Below are 15,500 nucleotides of genomic sequence, written 5' to 3'. Positions count from 1 at the left end.
TGGTATACCCAAAAGATAAATATTCTTCTGGTTCTTGGTGGATCTGATAGCCGGCCTCGTGTTGCCGTTCGTGAATATGCTGCTAGATGTCCTGGTTGATGTCATCCAGATAAAAATGGTTTCACCTACTAAAGCTTCACCTCTCCTTCCACCATTGCGTGACAGAGGTCGTCCACGGACTCGCCATATCCCAACTATTCAGGAATCTATTCTGGACGGCACTCACCAAGAATCGCTGCTAATTACACGTAGCGCAGCAAGACATCGTCGTGTCTGGCGACGCATGGTCGTTGACGTGCTGCGCGGGCATCGGCTGCACCCCTACCATTATTCTTTAACACAAAACCGCCATGCTGAAGACTAACGTTTTGCGGATGCTATTCTGTGAATAGTTCCAACAGCAACAAGAGGTCAACAACGACTTTATGAACACTGTATTATGGTCGGATGAAGCAGCGTTCACTCGTGAGGGTATTTTAACATGCACTATGCCCTCCGTTGTTGTGGCGTTAACCCGCATGTCCCCCGCGACCATGGATATCAAGTTCTGTTTGGCATTAATGTCTGGGTCGGAAAGGGAGTTGGGTGACTACTTTTTGCCTGACGGTTGGATTGCACTGAATTGTCATACGTTTCCCTCAAACTATTTGCTTGACGAAAGATGTTCCACTTCATGTTCGGCAGAGCCGAGCGGTTCTAGGCGCTTCAGTCTGGAACCGCGCGACCGCTACGGTCGCAGTTTAGAATCCTGCCACGGGCGCTACAGTCTGGAGCCGCGTGACCGCTACGGTCGCAGGTTCGAATCCTGCCACGGGCATGGATGTGTGTGATGTCCTTAGGTTAGTTAGGTTTAAGTAGTTTTAAGTTCTAGGGGACTGATGACCTCAGATGTTAAGTCGCATGGTGCTCAGAGCCATTTCGTTTTGTTCGGCAGAGGTTATGGTTCCAACATGACAGTGTACTTCCAGTCTTTGGATTCAATGTGCGACTATATGCACACAGAACATTTCCGGGAAATGACTTGCACGGGGAGGTCCATCACGTGACCTACATCCCCTGGATTTCCTCCCGTTGGTACACTAGAAGGAGAACGTGTGTTCGACTGCGACGACACATGTGGAATGAATAACAGCTCATGTTCATGGTGCTGCGCTACAGTCTGGAAACGAGCGACCGCTCCAGTCGCAGGTTCGAATCCCGCCTCGGGCATGGATATGTGTGATGTCCGTAGGTTAGTTAGGTTTAGTTCTAAGTTCTAGGCGACTGATGACCTCAGAAGTCAAGTCGCATAGTGCTCAGAGCCATTTCATGATGCTCTTGTACCTGTGGATGTACGTGCAGGAGAGGGGGTGAGCATTTGCTCTGAGGAAAATATATGCTTTTTTAAACGTCTTACGGTCATTAATATGGAAATTATTATTCTCACTGGCTACTAATGTGTCACATCTGTGCGGAAGTACTGCATATGGAATAAGTGACTAGTAGATGTTGAGCTATTTAACTGAGCAGCCACCTTCAGCACCTCGGAATTGATACTGTTTCTGTAGGTATTCTGTTCTATGTCTTGTCATTCGTTTCAGCTATCCCTTTCTGACTTGTCTGGGCGCGTTTTTGTTATGCTCACCTTTATAAAATACTGTACTATACAAATATCGGATGTGTGTGGCTTAAGAAACAGTGTATACTACGGTATTATATGGCTGAATGAAACTGATAAATAAAATAAAAAAAAGTACCCCTTTACCTACAATCGAACGCTCGTCCTCCTGCATGCTACCTCAAAATGCTATCCACTGCACCAACTGCTCAATGCTATTGAGTTGTGCTGACAGAGCTAGTTTCCGTGAGTGGTGTGACTAAAGATGAAATTTTATGAGACACATTTTTGTGTAGCTAGTATGTGAGGAATCGCGCTCCGAAGTCCGAGTGCACGAAATTTTCTTCGCTCTGTACAAACAAAGAGTGTACTACAAGTATTGATGAAGTAAAGCAACGTGTGTTGCTGCGGAGTCACACGGCGCCAATGTTTTCAATTGGCTCCTGCTCCTCCCGCCAATAATAGCACTCTCAAACACGTTAGCTTTAATACTTGCGGGACAACACAGTGAAGTAAAATGACATCTTTAACAAACTTGAGTTAATACCTTGCAGGGGAAAATGCGGAAAGGTAATCAGTTCCACAGTAATCCACTACGTCAGCTCGTAGGACGCACGATAAGCATTGCCAGTGCTTTACTATGATACCGCGACCAATGCTAATCTCCGATACTAGAAACCGCATCCTCGGCGGCATTTCGTATCCCCTTGAACGTAATGACATCTTAGGCACATAATCCACAATGTATGTTCCAAACCAGTTGCTCTCAAACATAGAGGGTGTTACAAAAAGGTACGGCCAAACTTTCAGGAAACATTCCTCACACACAAATAAAGAAAAGATGTTGCGTGGACATGTGTCCGGAAATACTTAATTTCCATGTTGGAGCTCATTTTAGATTCGTCAGTATGTACTCCGACGTGATGAAATTGTAAATTTTCACAATCAACATGTGTGGGCTGACGAGACTCCGCACGCAATTGTGCAATCACGTCATCAACACAGATTTTCTGTGAACGTTTGGGCAGGCATTGTTGGTGATGTCTTGATTGGGCCCCATGTTCTTCCACCCACGCTCAATGGAGCAAGTTAACATGATTTCATACGGGATGTGCTGCTAGAACATATTCCTTTATGAGTACGACACAACATGTGGTTCATGCACGATGGAGCTCCTGCAGATTTCAGTCGAAGTGTTCGTACGCTTCTCAACAACAGATTTAGTGACCGATGGATTGGTAGAGGCGGACCAATTCCATGGCCTCCACGCTCTCCTGACCTCAACCCTCTTGACTTTCATTTATGGGGGCATTTGAAAGCTCTTGTCTACGCAGCCCCGGTACCGAATGTAGAGTCTCTTCGTGCTCGTATTGTGGACGGCGGTGATACAATACGCCATTCTCCAGGGCTGCTTCAGCGCATCAGGGATTCCATGCGACGGAGGGTGGATGCACGCATCCTCGCTTACGGAGGACATTTTGAACATTTCCTGTAACAAAGTGTTTGAAGTCACGCTGGTACGTTCTGTTGCTGTGTGTTTCCATTCCATGATTGATGTGATTTGAAGAGAAGTAATAAAATGAGCCCTAACATAGAAACTAAACGTTTCCGGACACATGTCCACATAACATATTTTCTTTCTTTGTGTGTGAGGAATGTTTCCTGAAAGTTTGGCCGTACCTTTTTGTAACACCCTGTATACAGAACGAGTCCGTCCAAAGTGCTACGGTAACTGAGGTCGAGGCGCAACGTCTCACCGCCCTCCTCACCTCGTTTCCCGCTTCGCGCGCCATCTCGAGAGCGCCAGCGAGGCACCTGCAAGCAAGTAGACGCGTCCTCTGTCGGCGTTGGACACGAACCCAATACCCGCCGGAGTTGCAGTAGCGAGACGCAAGTGGCACCAGTGCAGACACGGCACAATGCCCATGTTTAAAGGTGTCCATTCCTCTTCAACTGCACTGCCTACTAAGCTGTTCCAGTATCTCTAGCCTTAGGGGGACTTCAAGCGTATCTCTTCATTCCTTACTACTTCCGATCCCATTTCTTCTCTTGTTGATTCTTCCTGATATTGAAACTTCCTGAAGAATCTCTTAAAGTTCAGCATACTCTTCATCACTGGGAAACTGCCGTGTGAGTCTATATCAGCTACATCTTACACTCCAATATCAGATATAGGTATCCCTCTCTGACCACGGTGTAATCCAATTAAAATCTTCCCATATCTCACGACCTTTTCCAAGTATACCTCCCACTGTTGTGATTCTCGAACAGAGTATTCGCTGTTCCTAGGAAAATTTGTTACAGATGTCAATTAATCTTGCTCTTCTCTCATTTCTAGTACCAAGTCCACATTCTCCTGTGACTCTCTGTCCTATTCCTTCCCCTGCAACAGCTCTGCTATAATCATTGCCATTAGATTTTCATCTCCGTTTAGGAACTGAATTACCCATTCGGTATCCTCATATGCTTTCTCTATCTCCCCATCTTCAGGTTGTGACGTCGGCATGCATACCTGAACCGTCGCGGTCAGTGTTGTTTTGCTGTCGATTCTGATGACAACAAACCTACCACTGAACTTTTCATAGTAACACACTCTCTGCCTTGTATTTCTATTCGTAACGATAGCTACTGCCAGCATGACATTTTCTGACGATGTTGATACTACCCCATACTCATCTGACCAGAAATCCTTTTGTCTTATTTCCATTTCACTTCACTGACCCACACTATGTACAGGTTGAGCCTTTCCATTACCATTTTCAGATTTTATAGCTTCCCGAACACTTCCAGGCTTCTGATATTCCATGGTAACACGTTGAGGCTTCTGACATGCCATGCGCCGAGGCGTCCTTTAGTTTGTTTTCAACCTGTTTCTCATGGTCTTCTTCCCCTTGGCAGTCCCATCCTTAGATTTAAGCGGGGAACGATTCCGGAATTTTTCGCCAATTGAGGGATCATAATGGCACTTTTCAATTGCAGGCCACATGTCCTGCGGTTTCATTGTTTCGTGACGTTGGTAATTGCTACTACCTCTTCGTCGTTCATGGCCTGTTTTCCAACCCATCGGTCCGACCATCCACCTGTTTGACATTACCGTTGGCAGAATGACCGTGACTTCTGTGCTTAAGTCTTCGACAGAAAACGCTAATTATTATTCAAAATTTGAGTCGTAGCGAGGTTAGAATGCAGGACCAAGGACGTTTTCATTACCAATCTAAACCCTATTCCTAGACCACAGGTGAAGTTGGTAACTAATATTTCTCACAAAGTGCAATGCAATAGTCCCGCTGTAACCTGACATCTGTAGAACAGTACGTTATGTCCGGCAGCATTACTTCACAATGGAGACAGAAAATGGCAGTCACCCTCTCAGGTTTCGATGTAAGGTAATATACACGTTCATTGTACATCAATGATGTGTGATCGCCTTTGCAAATACCACATGTACGTTACTGACCTCAAGTTATACCGACGTGCAATCAATAAACTTGAGATCAGCTCAATACCTAGATGTATTCACTATCGCAATCGTCACAGTAGATGGGGTTAAAGTTCAACCAATAAAAAACCCATGCGCTACTGGTCGGTCATTCTTGGATCATGCGCTCGAATTATCGGGATTCTCCACCATCTTAAACCCTAAATGGTACAAATATCAACTTCTCTCCTTAATGGGCACAGCAGATGAAAATCTGAACTGAACTGAGCACGTAACGACAATTTGGAAAAGGGCGTCAGCACGTTTCCATGCCCTACGAGAATAATGAACTCCCTTTCCTCTTGACAAGAACCAGAAGTGTGTGCAAACACTTGTATTTCCACTTAGTCACTAAAGGAACGCTATCCTACGAGGCCTAACTCAGAAACACATACAGCACCTGGAACTGGTTACGAGTGCCTGTTCTCGTTATATTTGTGATGTTCGACTCTTTGATCACATTTCACCATCACAGGCACTGCTACCTTGGCTGCATGCATACCATTCCCGAGGTTACCATACACTCTGTCTTCTGTACAGTCTTATATCTCTCCTCGACCTTAATGCTCTTCCCTTATTACCAAGAGAGAAACAGCAGCGTAAAATCCGTTCTGTCTCGTCCCATCACTCAGCTACAATCTCTTAGTCTTTTTCAATCGCACGAATTTGACCCTGGAATACCTCCTGTATTTTATTTGAGAACCGAATAATATCTCCACCTTCAGAAGCTAATGACGTATCTACTTAAGCAATAATGAAGATTGCCATTGACCCATATACATATTTCTTTGCAACCATATCATGTCATAGTATTCTTAGCTGGTGCACTCTCCTTAAATTTACTTTCACCAGATCACCTACAGATGCTTTCTCTATCTTCCACTATTGTCATCTTTACTATTGTCATTCTATTTGTTATTAATGCTATCATTAGTATGATTATATTTTTCAATTATTATCATTGTTAGTGGCAGCAGACGTCCTACGAGTATTAACTTCATTAGTCCTTATTCAGTATTGATTACTCACATTGGAACTATAGACAGTCAGATCATTTTAACACTATTTGTCATACTAAAATTGTTATTCCTTCGGTAAGTGCGACATAAAAAATGAACTGCATTTATGATCACCGATGGCCCAAATCAGATCAGGTTAAAAAATTAATTGATAAAATATTTTAATCGTAGGGACAAATATTAATTTCAGTGAATAACCAGACATGATGGAGATTGCTTGTGAAACCCTACTTCGACCAATAACTGAATTTTGCTCGTCTGTCTATGACCGTTACCTGGCAGCATTGACAGACTGAGTAAAAACAACAGAAGGAAGAGCTGCGCCTTTCATCATACGTTCGTTTGGTAAGCGATAACTCACCAGGTAGATGCTCATCCACCTCCGGTGTTAGACGACACAAGAAAGTTCATATGCATCATCTAATAGTTTGCTCTTACTGTTCGGAGTGTGTATGTTCCCAGAGGGGTCAACCACAATATCGCATCTTCTTACATATAACTAGCGAAACGACAATGATGTCCGATTCAGATTAACACAATGCTTTCCGTAGTCTTAGCAAGAATATCCCATGTATCACATCATTCAGAAGAGAACGGCGATTGCAGTGGAACACGAAGTCGTCCTCCGCCGCTCCGCCGCCCCCCTCGCCCCCCCCCCTCCACATTAAACGCTGCAAAAGAGTTTGTGGAAAATAGAGGCAAATGTAAACGTAGAATGGATGATTTGCGAAAACCGTTTCGGTTACAGATGTTAATACTTTATAGATGAAAACAAATCCAATTAAAATTTTATGTTGTTCCTTTGTGTTTCAGGTTTGGAACTGGCATCAGACATCGCACGACTCTGAACTATTTCTCAAGCTGTTGCTTGGGGGCGGGCGTTATGGCTGCTGGCTTCTTAGGTTGGGGTCTGCGCAACTGGAATTACTCAATGTACTGTACTGCAGCGCTTTTCATCGCTCTGATTTTACTTTTCAGGTAATATTAACGGTGGAAATACTGAGGAAACCGTTATATATTCCAAATAAGCTTTATTGTGAGGATTATATACTTGAAGTTTCACTTCTTAATATCACATTCCATTACGGCATTACGAAACTTCAAGTTTTCGTCATATATATCTCTTATGTTTCTTTAATTATTAATACTATTACTGAACTGTCGTTTCCTCTCTGTATATGTCCTACAGAAAACATATAGTGCTCTTGACATCCTTCAATAGAAAAACAAAATAGGACACCACTATTTTCAAGACAATTAGGCATATACAGCTGTGTGTATTATACAGATGGCTATTAACGTTGGAAATTGTTCGATTTCGTATTTTTCGCTATTTGCAACTTGTGTTTTTGATAATGGCAACACAGAATTTATTTAGAAAAACTTTAGCCCAAAAGATCCGTCGTGCTGTGTCTTATCTTCGATTTGTTTTCCTAGTCGAGAGAGAACGTAAGACTAATCTCATTCGCGTAGCGTCTACCGTATTCGTTGTGTGTTTTTATAGTCGATACTTTTTATTTTCCTTTCAGGAGCACAGATGAATAATTTTTATGGTTGTTCAACACATGAACACGCTACGTATAGTTGTCCATGCAGGAACACAACCCTTTTAAACTCACTTTGCAACAATGGAAAGTGTTACATTGCCATTTATTGATGGCATTGGAATGTAACACCATTTAATGCTGAATTACACGATATTTAAATAAAGCTGAATTCGTGTTGTGACTACTGACTAACATTTTTTCTCTTCCGGGTAAAATTTTCTCTTGTGTGAGGTTTTTGAGAAGTTTGCTGTGAGAGCACTCTGGAAACGTTAGCGAATTTAGGAGATTTGTTGGGAAGTTTACGTTTTTGTCTTCGATCCAATTGTGTAAATGAATTTAAATATTTTTCTTCCCCTGTATCATATTGCGTATTCGCTAATTTCTTGATAGAACTACGACATTCTTTATTGCTAAAATTGCCCTCTCTCATATCCTCTGTTCGTCTTCATCTAGATACATCACGGCACGTCGCGAAGGTTACCTCGAACCACTACTAGTCAGTGCCTTCGTTGTTCCACTCGCAAATGAGGGAAAGCGGCTGCCTGTGGGCGTCGTACTAACCACAGTTTCCCTTATCAGCAGGGAAAAGTGAGCCCTCGTTTCCCGTATCATAACTTCAGAATGGAAATAAACAGTCGTTTGCGAGTGGAACAAGAGAGCTAATGACTATCTGTGGTACACCTTACCACCCGCGATGCACAATCTGCTAGCTTGCAGATTACATATGTAGATATACGTGTGGAAAGGTTGTGTGAGAGACCGACGCGCTGACTTGCACTGCAGTGTAGTACTTACAACTTAATAAACAATATGTAGTAGCTCAGCACTTGTTGATGTCAATCTAAATTACAGTGGTGGGAAAAAAAAGTAGCAACAACAAAAAGTAATTACGTAGACTAATAAAATTTCGGGAATACATTTTTCTAGCAATATATTTAAGTGATTAACGTTCCAAGATTACATTTAATGTAAGCGAGATAAGATACTGCAAATCTGAAATACTGCTACGTTAAAACTAGGTGTAACAGTCAGAATGTTTAAGGCAAGAAAGGAAACGAGCATGCATTGTGTTCTACAGGTGCCACATGTCAATTTGCGCGATAGAGATCCATGCCTGTTGCATTTGGTCGATTAATACAGGGACGGTTAATGCTGCTCGTAGATGATTCTAGAGTTGTTATTGATGATGCCCCACATGTGGTACACTGGAGACAGATATGGTAATCGAGCAGGTCAAGGCATCGTGTCGAAACGTGATGGGTTACATCAGTAGAATGCGGGTGAGAGTAATATTGTTGGAAACACCGCCAGGAATGCTTTCATCAAGTCCCCTCACCAAACTTGCACACAGATTAGCGGTCAGGGTGCATCGGATAAGTAGGAGAGTGCTTCTGCTGCAATACTAAATAGCACCTCAGACTATTACTCCACGTGTAGTCCAGTGTGTCTAGTACGCACACAGGTTGGTTGGATGCACTCAGATGGCATCCTTCTAATCAATAGACGGGCGTCAATGGGATCGCGCCAAAACGAGCTATAATCAGAAGACACAACAAGCCTCTACCTTGCCACAAGTGAGCTCTTGCTCGACACCACTTAAGTCGGAGGTGATGGTCGATTGGCGGTGTACACGCTATAGGACGCCTGTCTTGGAGCTGTCCTTGAAGTAAGCGAAATGTAACAGTTCGTTGTGTCACTGTGGTGCCAACTGCCGGTCAAATCGCTGCTGTAGATGCAGGACGATGCGCCAGAGCCTCACGCCGAAGACGATAGTCGGACCTCTCGATTGTGTCACGTGACCGTCCGGAATCCGGTCTCCTTCCGGCCTTAATTATCGTAACCTCCGCTGCCAGGAATCATGTACAATGGCTACATTCCTCACAAGGTCCTCTGCAGTATCGCAGAAGGAACGTCCAGCATTTCGTAGCCCCATTACACGACATCTTAGAACTCAGTGGCACGTTGATAATGCAGCCTTTTTCGCCTTAAAGACATCAAAGCACCACGTCCAGTCTCAAAGGTGAATAAGGCTCACAACTGTTACAGCGTGTATTTTCATCCTAGTACTGGCACTAGTAGCGCCACTGTTACGTGATTGTCACCAAATTTGAAAAGACATCTTTTTTCAGACGTAGAATCACACCGACAAACTTTCATTTATGTCACACATCTCCTTCTTGGTATTGCAATTGTTTTCCTCAGTGTGTATGACGCCCTCGTAGCAACGTGTGTACCATTGAGTCTATGTACTGTTATGACGGTCAGGCGATAAGATTCTACCTTCTCCCATTGTGAAATAGTGATATGAAAGCTGATCGGTAAGGATGAGTGTCGTTAGTGTGACTACGAATTACCTCCTGTTCCGTATCAGCGACTGTACTCACAACTACTTTCGCGAACGTAAGAACAAGACTTTACGATGTGATTCATGGAGAGTGGTTCTGGTGCTCGCAGGTGGTTCCCGGAGTCTCCTCGGTGGTTGGCGTGCAGAGGTCGCGAGGAGGACGCCCTGAGGCTGCAGAGGCGCATCGCCACCACCAACGGCGGGCGGCTGCCTCCGTTCGCTCCGCGGGTGATGCGGACCGTGGCCAAGGCCCAGAGGGACAGGAAGGGCTTCCTCAGCCTCTTCTCCAGCTGGAACGTCTTCAAGAATACGGTGCTGCTCATCGCTGTAAGGTATGTGAGGAAGGGAAAAATGCATCCAGAGAACTTCTTTGACTTAAATGTAGAACCACGCAGTGGTATTCTTGACAGAGCTCTGCTCTTGCTGTTGGAACAGGAGTTGAGCTGGTAACACGAATTCATTGTAGTGGAAAATAATACGGTTCGCTTAATCAGTTCCTCTAAAACTTAGGTAGATGAACGAAGTTCAAATCAAAGATTTCGAGTTGCATTTGATAATGCTGTCAATGAAACCAAACAATTCTACTTGTCACATTTTTCAAAATGTACAACTGACAGCTCTACTCGAGTGTTCCGTACCTGTATCCAACAATCAGTTTTAATGCAATCTGGAGGTCGTTTGTGGAGAGATGTTCCACCATCAGAATAGCTTTCAGAAATGTCGAAAAAATATTTCTTCACTGCTGGCAGGAAACGCTCGCTTTAGTGTCGCCGTGAAAAGAAAAGTACGTTTCCAATCAAAGAGCACATGGGAGAGAATTAGGTGCCTACTGAAAATACTGAAACAAAGTACAGTCTTAGACATAAAAACTGACCGCAGACCGGCCGCCACAGAGACTAAGTCCTAGTCGTTCACTTAAGGTGGCCAATAAAACTGACCGCCTCTGATAACCATCTGTACAATCTGGCAACACTGTAAGATGCCGAAGTGTCAGGAGGAAGTGTTGTCTACTTCCAAGATGTTGTCAGCTTCTGTGAGCCCGTGGTCTAGTGGTAATCGTCGTGCATTCTAAACTTATGGTAGCCTGTTCGCGTCCAGCTGTATTTTTTTTCCTCATTTCGGACCTCGTCTAAAGTTATGAGTCTGCTTGAACAGCGAAGATAATTCGCTTCAAATTCTACCCACCAGCAATAACAAGTACTTCCAGAAACAATTCCGCAGGACAGCTCGTGGCTGCGTCGCGATCAGAACAGCTTACGCTCGGGCGTTTCCTCGCGCTGCAGCGGCTACCGGCCACCGGCCAGACGCCACCCGCCGCCTGGATCCGGCGCCGCCCATGTGAACGCGGCGCCACGCTGTCAGTGTCTGTATGAACTGCCATTTTCGAATTTGAAGTTCTAGTTATCATCTTACAGTTAAGCTTTGGATTTTGCACACCTGACAATCATGAACTATGGTTAAGTATTGTAAAATTGAGTCGCAAGTGGAAAAAGGTGCAACATCTGCAACACAATATTTACTTTTGGTGTAACAGAGGGGTGAATGCAGAGGAGGCAGCTAGAAAGATTTGAACTGAGTGTGAAGCGAGTGCGTTTGGGAAAAACACGCCAGAAAAAGATATTCTTGTTTCAACAAAGATCGTTCGGCCATGAATGATTTTCGTCACTTAGGAAGTCTCGGCTACTGATAATATGATGGATTACCATTTAACCATCATGTGACATTTGCATTCGACAGGCAAAGTTCAGAAGTCTGGTGTAGGATTTCGAAAAGGTCTATATTTACTTCATGTCCTGTATCATTCGCAAGTATTATGAAAATGTTGAAGTTCATATATAATATTAGGTATTAACAACAATAAAAATATGTGGGCAGAAAACAAAAGTGACATTATGAATTTTGCAGTGGGCTAAGGTTTTCGCTCTGACACTAAGAAGTACCAAAAGTAGGAAGACGAATTTTGCTGGAGCGTTGTCTTACGATTCCCTTATTGAGTTTGTATCTGCCTGTATGTAGCTCTGCTACAAATGAATCAGAAATCTAGGTTTCAGCGAGTCTCGTGAACGAAAGCGGCTTGCACCTGGTAGCCAAACATGTTACCTGAGAACTGGGTAGACATGATTTTGAGGTTGAATTGATGGAAAATGTCAGTCAGGCGTGTGCCGTTGGTGTAAGTGTTTCGGTGTGTAGGATTTGTACCAATGATTTTTCTATAAGTTTCATCTGTCCCAAATCGAGAGTTGATGTCTCCCATTAGTATTTTCACGTCATCTTGGTGAATTTTGCTCAATGTTTCTTCGAGTGTGTTCCAGAATTTTCCGACACTTTGGTGTTTTTCGTATTTTCGATGTTGGTGGAGGCATGTGCATTGATGGGTGTATATTTTTTACTGGGGCTCTGAATGGGTATAGTCATAAGTCGATTGTTGATGGTTGTGATTTCTTTGACAGAGTAGATGATGTGTGATCGAGAAATACCATGCCGAAGATTGGTGCTCATTTCGCTACCTTTTGCTATGTTTTGCTCTTGAAGATGCGATGGTTTCCGTAATGCAAGGTTTTATTGTCCGTTAGTCGTGGTTCTTGAAGAGCAAGGATGAGAATTCTTTGTCGGTCGATTTCTTGTGTGAGATTATTTAGTTTTCGTGCCTCGATCAATGTATCGATGTTTAGTTTTCAAATGCATCTTTTCTGCATGTAGGGAAATTTACCAGAGATATCCGATATTCTCTGCCGTGCTAGCCTGGACTCCCCAGAATCCGAAAATCCAGCTGCCGCCTGTCGGCGGGCGGGTTGTGTACCACCTGGGGTAAAGTTGTCTTTGTTTGCACAGTTCATGTTTGCTTGTGTTTCATTGGTTTGCCCTGGATGATACCAGGACCCGACAGGACCAGAGCGCGTTCAAGCCTTTGGAAACAAATATTTTCATCCGAGCTCATTGAGCTAAGAGACGGTGACCAGAGTACCGGTGATTTTCAGTCTGACGTGTCTGGATTTAGGGTTGAAAGGGTTGCGTAGCCGTTCAGGATTGTGTTAATATTTGGTTCACCCCAAGTAATTTATTTCCTTATTACCACCCATATGTGGGAGGCTTTCCCCTATCCGCCACACGGGATTGTTATTATCATTCTGTCATCAGAAAATCCGATATGGTGTATCTTCCCACCACTAAAAGAGATGTGTGTTGTTCGATTCAGTTTTTCCATCACATAAATATACGTTACAATTACGTCACATTGCTGCTAGTAGACATATTTCTCACTTTTTCTTAGACAGTTGCTAAATTTTACTCCAAAGGAATTATGTGCGCAGCATTGTTGCAATACGGGCGTTCAAATTATCCGATTTCTGTTATTTCATTTCGATATCAGATCGTTCTATCCGGATTCAGGCAGTCAGTCTTACTGTGGATATCCGACCACGGCTCTTATCATATGATGGTCTGGGTAAAGCACAGTCTTAATCCGACTGTTGAATCTAGATCACTTATCTATGGCAGGGCCTGAATTATTAAACACTATGGAATATACTAATAGAGTGTGCTTATTAAATATACATTATTTAAATTTAAATGTATGAAGTAAGGAGATAACAGTTTATTTACAGGAGCAGAGCCCCATCCATCATAGAAGAGCAGTGCAAGATTGGTTTATGGGCCTAGAGAGGATAAAGCTGTTACCGTTTGTTCCACGATCTCCGAACATCAATCAGATAGAGAATATGTGGGCAGAGGTAAGAAGGTCATTGCTATGTGGACTTAAAAATGCAAGCGACCTGTGGACGAATATAGGAAACGTATGGTGGGAAGTAAACCATCACGCAACACTATCGACGACTTAATGAAACCACTGCCCCTACGCCTTCGAGAAATCATACGTAATTATGGTGAGTGAGTTGGTTACTAAAAGTATACTCGTCCACAAAACCCATGTGGACAATTATCTGATAATCGGTCAAGCTTTGCTTTGTCGCAGCTCTTCAGTATACAAGTCCATTTATTTTCAGTCTCCTCGTTACAATTCTTTCAATGCAAGGTAAATGAAAAATCTCATCCACTCTACGCCAAATGAGGAACTGATTGGTGAATGTGTTGTTCGGCACACAGTAGTCGTCACCCTCACTGGAGTTAATGACCGTGTGTGTGTGTGTGTGTGTGTGTGTGTGTGTGTGTGCGTGCGTGTGTATGTGTGTGTGTGTGTGTGTGTGTGTGTGTGTGTGTGTGTGTGTATGTGTGTGTGTGTGTGTGTTTTCGTGTTCACGCACAATCTGCATCAACACTATTAACATTAGAGAGACAACCAGTAATAAATATTACATCAAATATGACTGAAGTATTTTAATGCGATGGGAAGTTACAAACTGAATTTTTACCCAACCCACGTCCTGAATATTACGGTAAGTAAGTAAGATGTGTTAACTCCATAATATCGTTAGGAGAGACAGTGCGCTCTTGTTGTTGCGGCTCACAAGTGCAGCGATTAGCAGTGCCCAGTGCCGCCGCGATTAGTTTATATTGGCTGACCGTGGACACTGCAGCAGACGTTCGCCATAACCAGAAAGAAATCACCTTGGCTCTGACTGCAGTAAGCGGACATCACTGCCTGTATGTTCTTATAGTAACAAACGTGAGGCTCTACTCACAGATGCCATGGAGGAATTGCAACGGGTATCATTAGTCATTAGAATATTTACCAGTGATGAAATGTCCACTGTATTTGAACCCAAAAAAAAAAAAAAATGGGAACTTTCTCACAAAGTAATGTGAGATGATACAAAAATTAATCTAAGACGCAAAAATTAACTTCTAAGCTTTCATGGACGGAATAGTGGCACACAAGGAAGTATGTATTGGAAGCGTATACTTCATTTTCTCTTCTCATATCAACACCCTTGTCTTAGTATGAAGTGAGAAAATAAACACGAAAAACTAGAGTTCCTGAGAAGCATATAAGTCATTTCCTCTTCTCTTATCATAGCTTTTGATTTAGTATGAAGTAAAAAACATGAACAGTTGAGGGTTCTCAAGCATAATATGACACCAGATTCTTATCGTAGGCGCTATCGGAAAAGCAAAAAGCAGGGAGCTGTCCACTCTTTTGTCCAACAGTCTGTTTCCTTTCATGCATTACTACCGCTCGGAGATTGTTATTTAAGGACTTGTGGGCATCAAGTTCTTCAGTAAAATAAGCCATATGTTATAGTGCTAATTACGGTATGGGAAAAATGCAACAAAAACGAGTTCCCCTGGGGCAGTGAGGATATTAGCACATGTCTATATTCAGCAATGACTGCCAGCTGCCACAACACTTCACAGAATCCATACAGCAGACGACACAACTGTGCGTGCGCTTCGAACTTCATTCAGTAAGACGTCAGTAGATGGACGAAAACGTCAAATTAACGTCACTTTCCGAGTCATATTCAATCCAGAATGAGGTGTTATTATGGTAGTTGAGCGTTCTAGCAATTTCACTTTGATAATTCCCATATGAGTATTTCGATAGCCAAAAGAATCC

General features: G+C 43.2%; 1 protein-coding gene across 1 annotated transcript in view; it reads left to right on the top strand.

The window, feature by feature from the left end:
• The window catches only part of LOC124605969 (solute carrier family 22 member 7-like), a 150,510-nt gene that overhangs the window by 69,866 nt on the left and 65,144 nt on the right, over positions 1 to 15,500 (top strand). Inside the window, exons 5-7 of the mRNA XM_047137933.1 lie at positions 2,152 to 2,167; positions 6,908 to 7,027; positions 10,096 to 10,317. Coding sequence (XP_046993889.1) covers positions 2,152 to 2,167; positions 6,908 to 7,027; positions 10,096 to 10,317 — 358 coding nt within the window. The remainder of the gene's footprint in view (positions 1 to 2,151; positions 2,168 to 6,907; positions 7,028 to 10,095; positions 10,318 to 15,500) is intronic.

The sequence above is a fragment of the Schistocerca americana genome, chromosome 3 (genome assembly GCF_021461395.2).
Source record: "Schistocerca americana isolate TAMUIC-IGC-003095 chromosome 3, iqSchAmer2.1, whole genome shotgun sequence".
In the NCBI taxonomy this organism is placed as follows: Eukaryota; Metazoa; Arthropoda; class Insecta; order Orthoptera; family Acrididae; genus Schistocerca; species Schistocerca americana.
The sequence above is the reverse complement of the archived record's forward strand: the minus strand, read 5'-3'. Positions and strand labels throughout refer to the sequence as shown.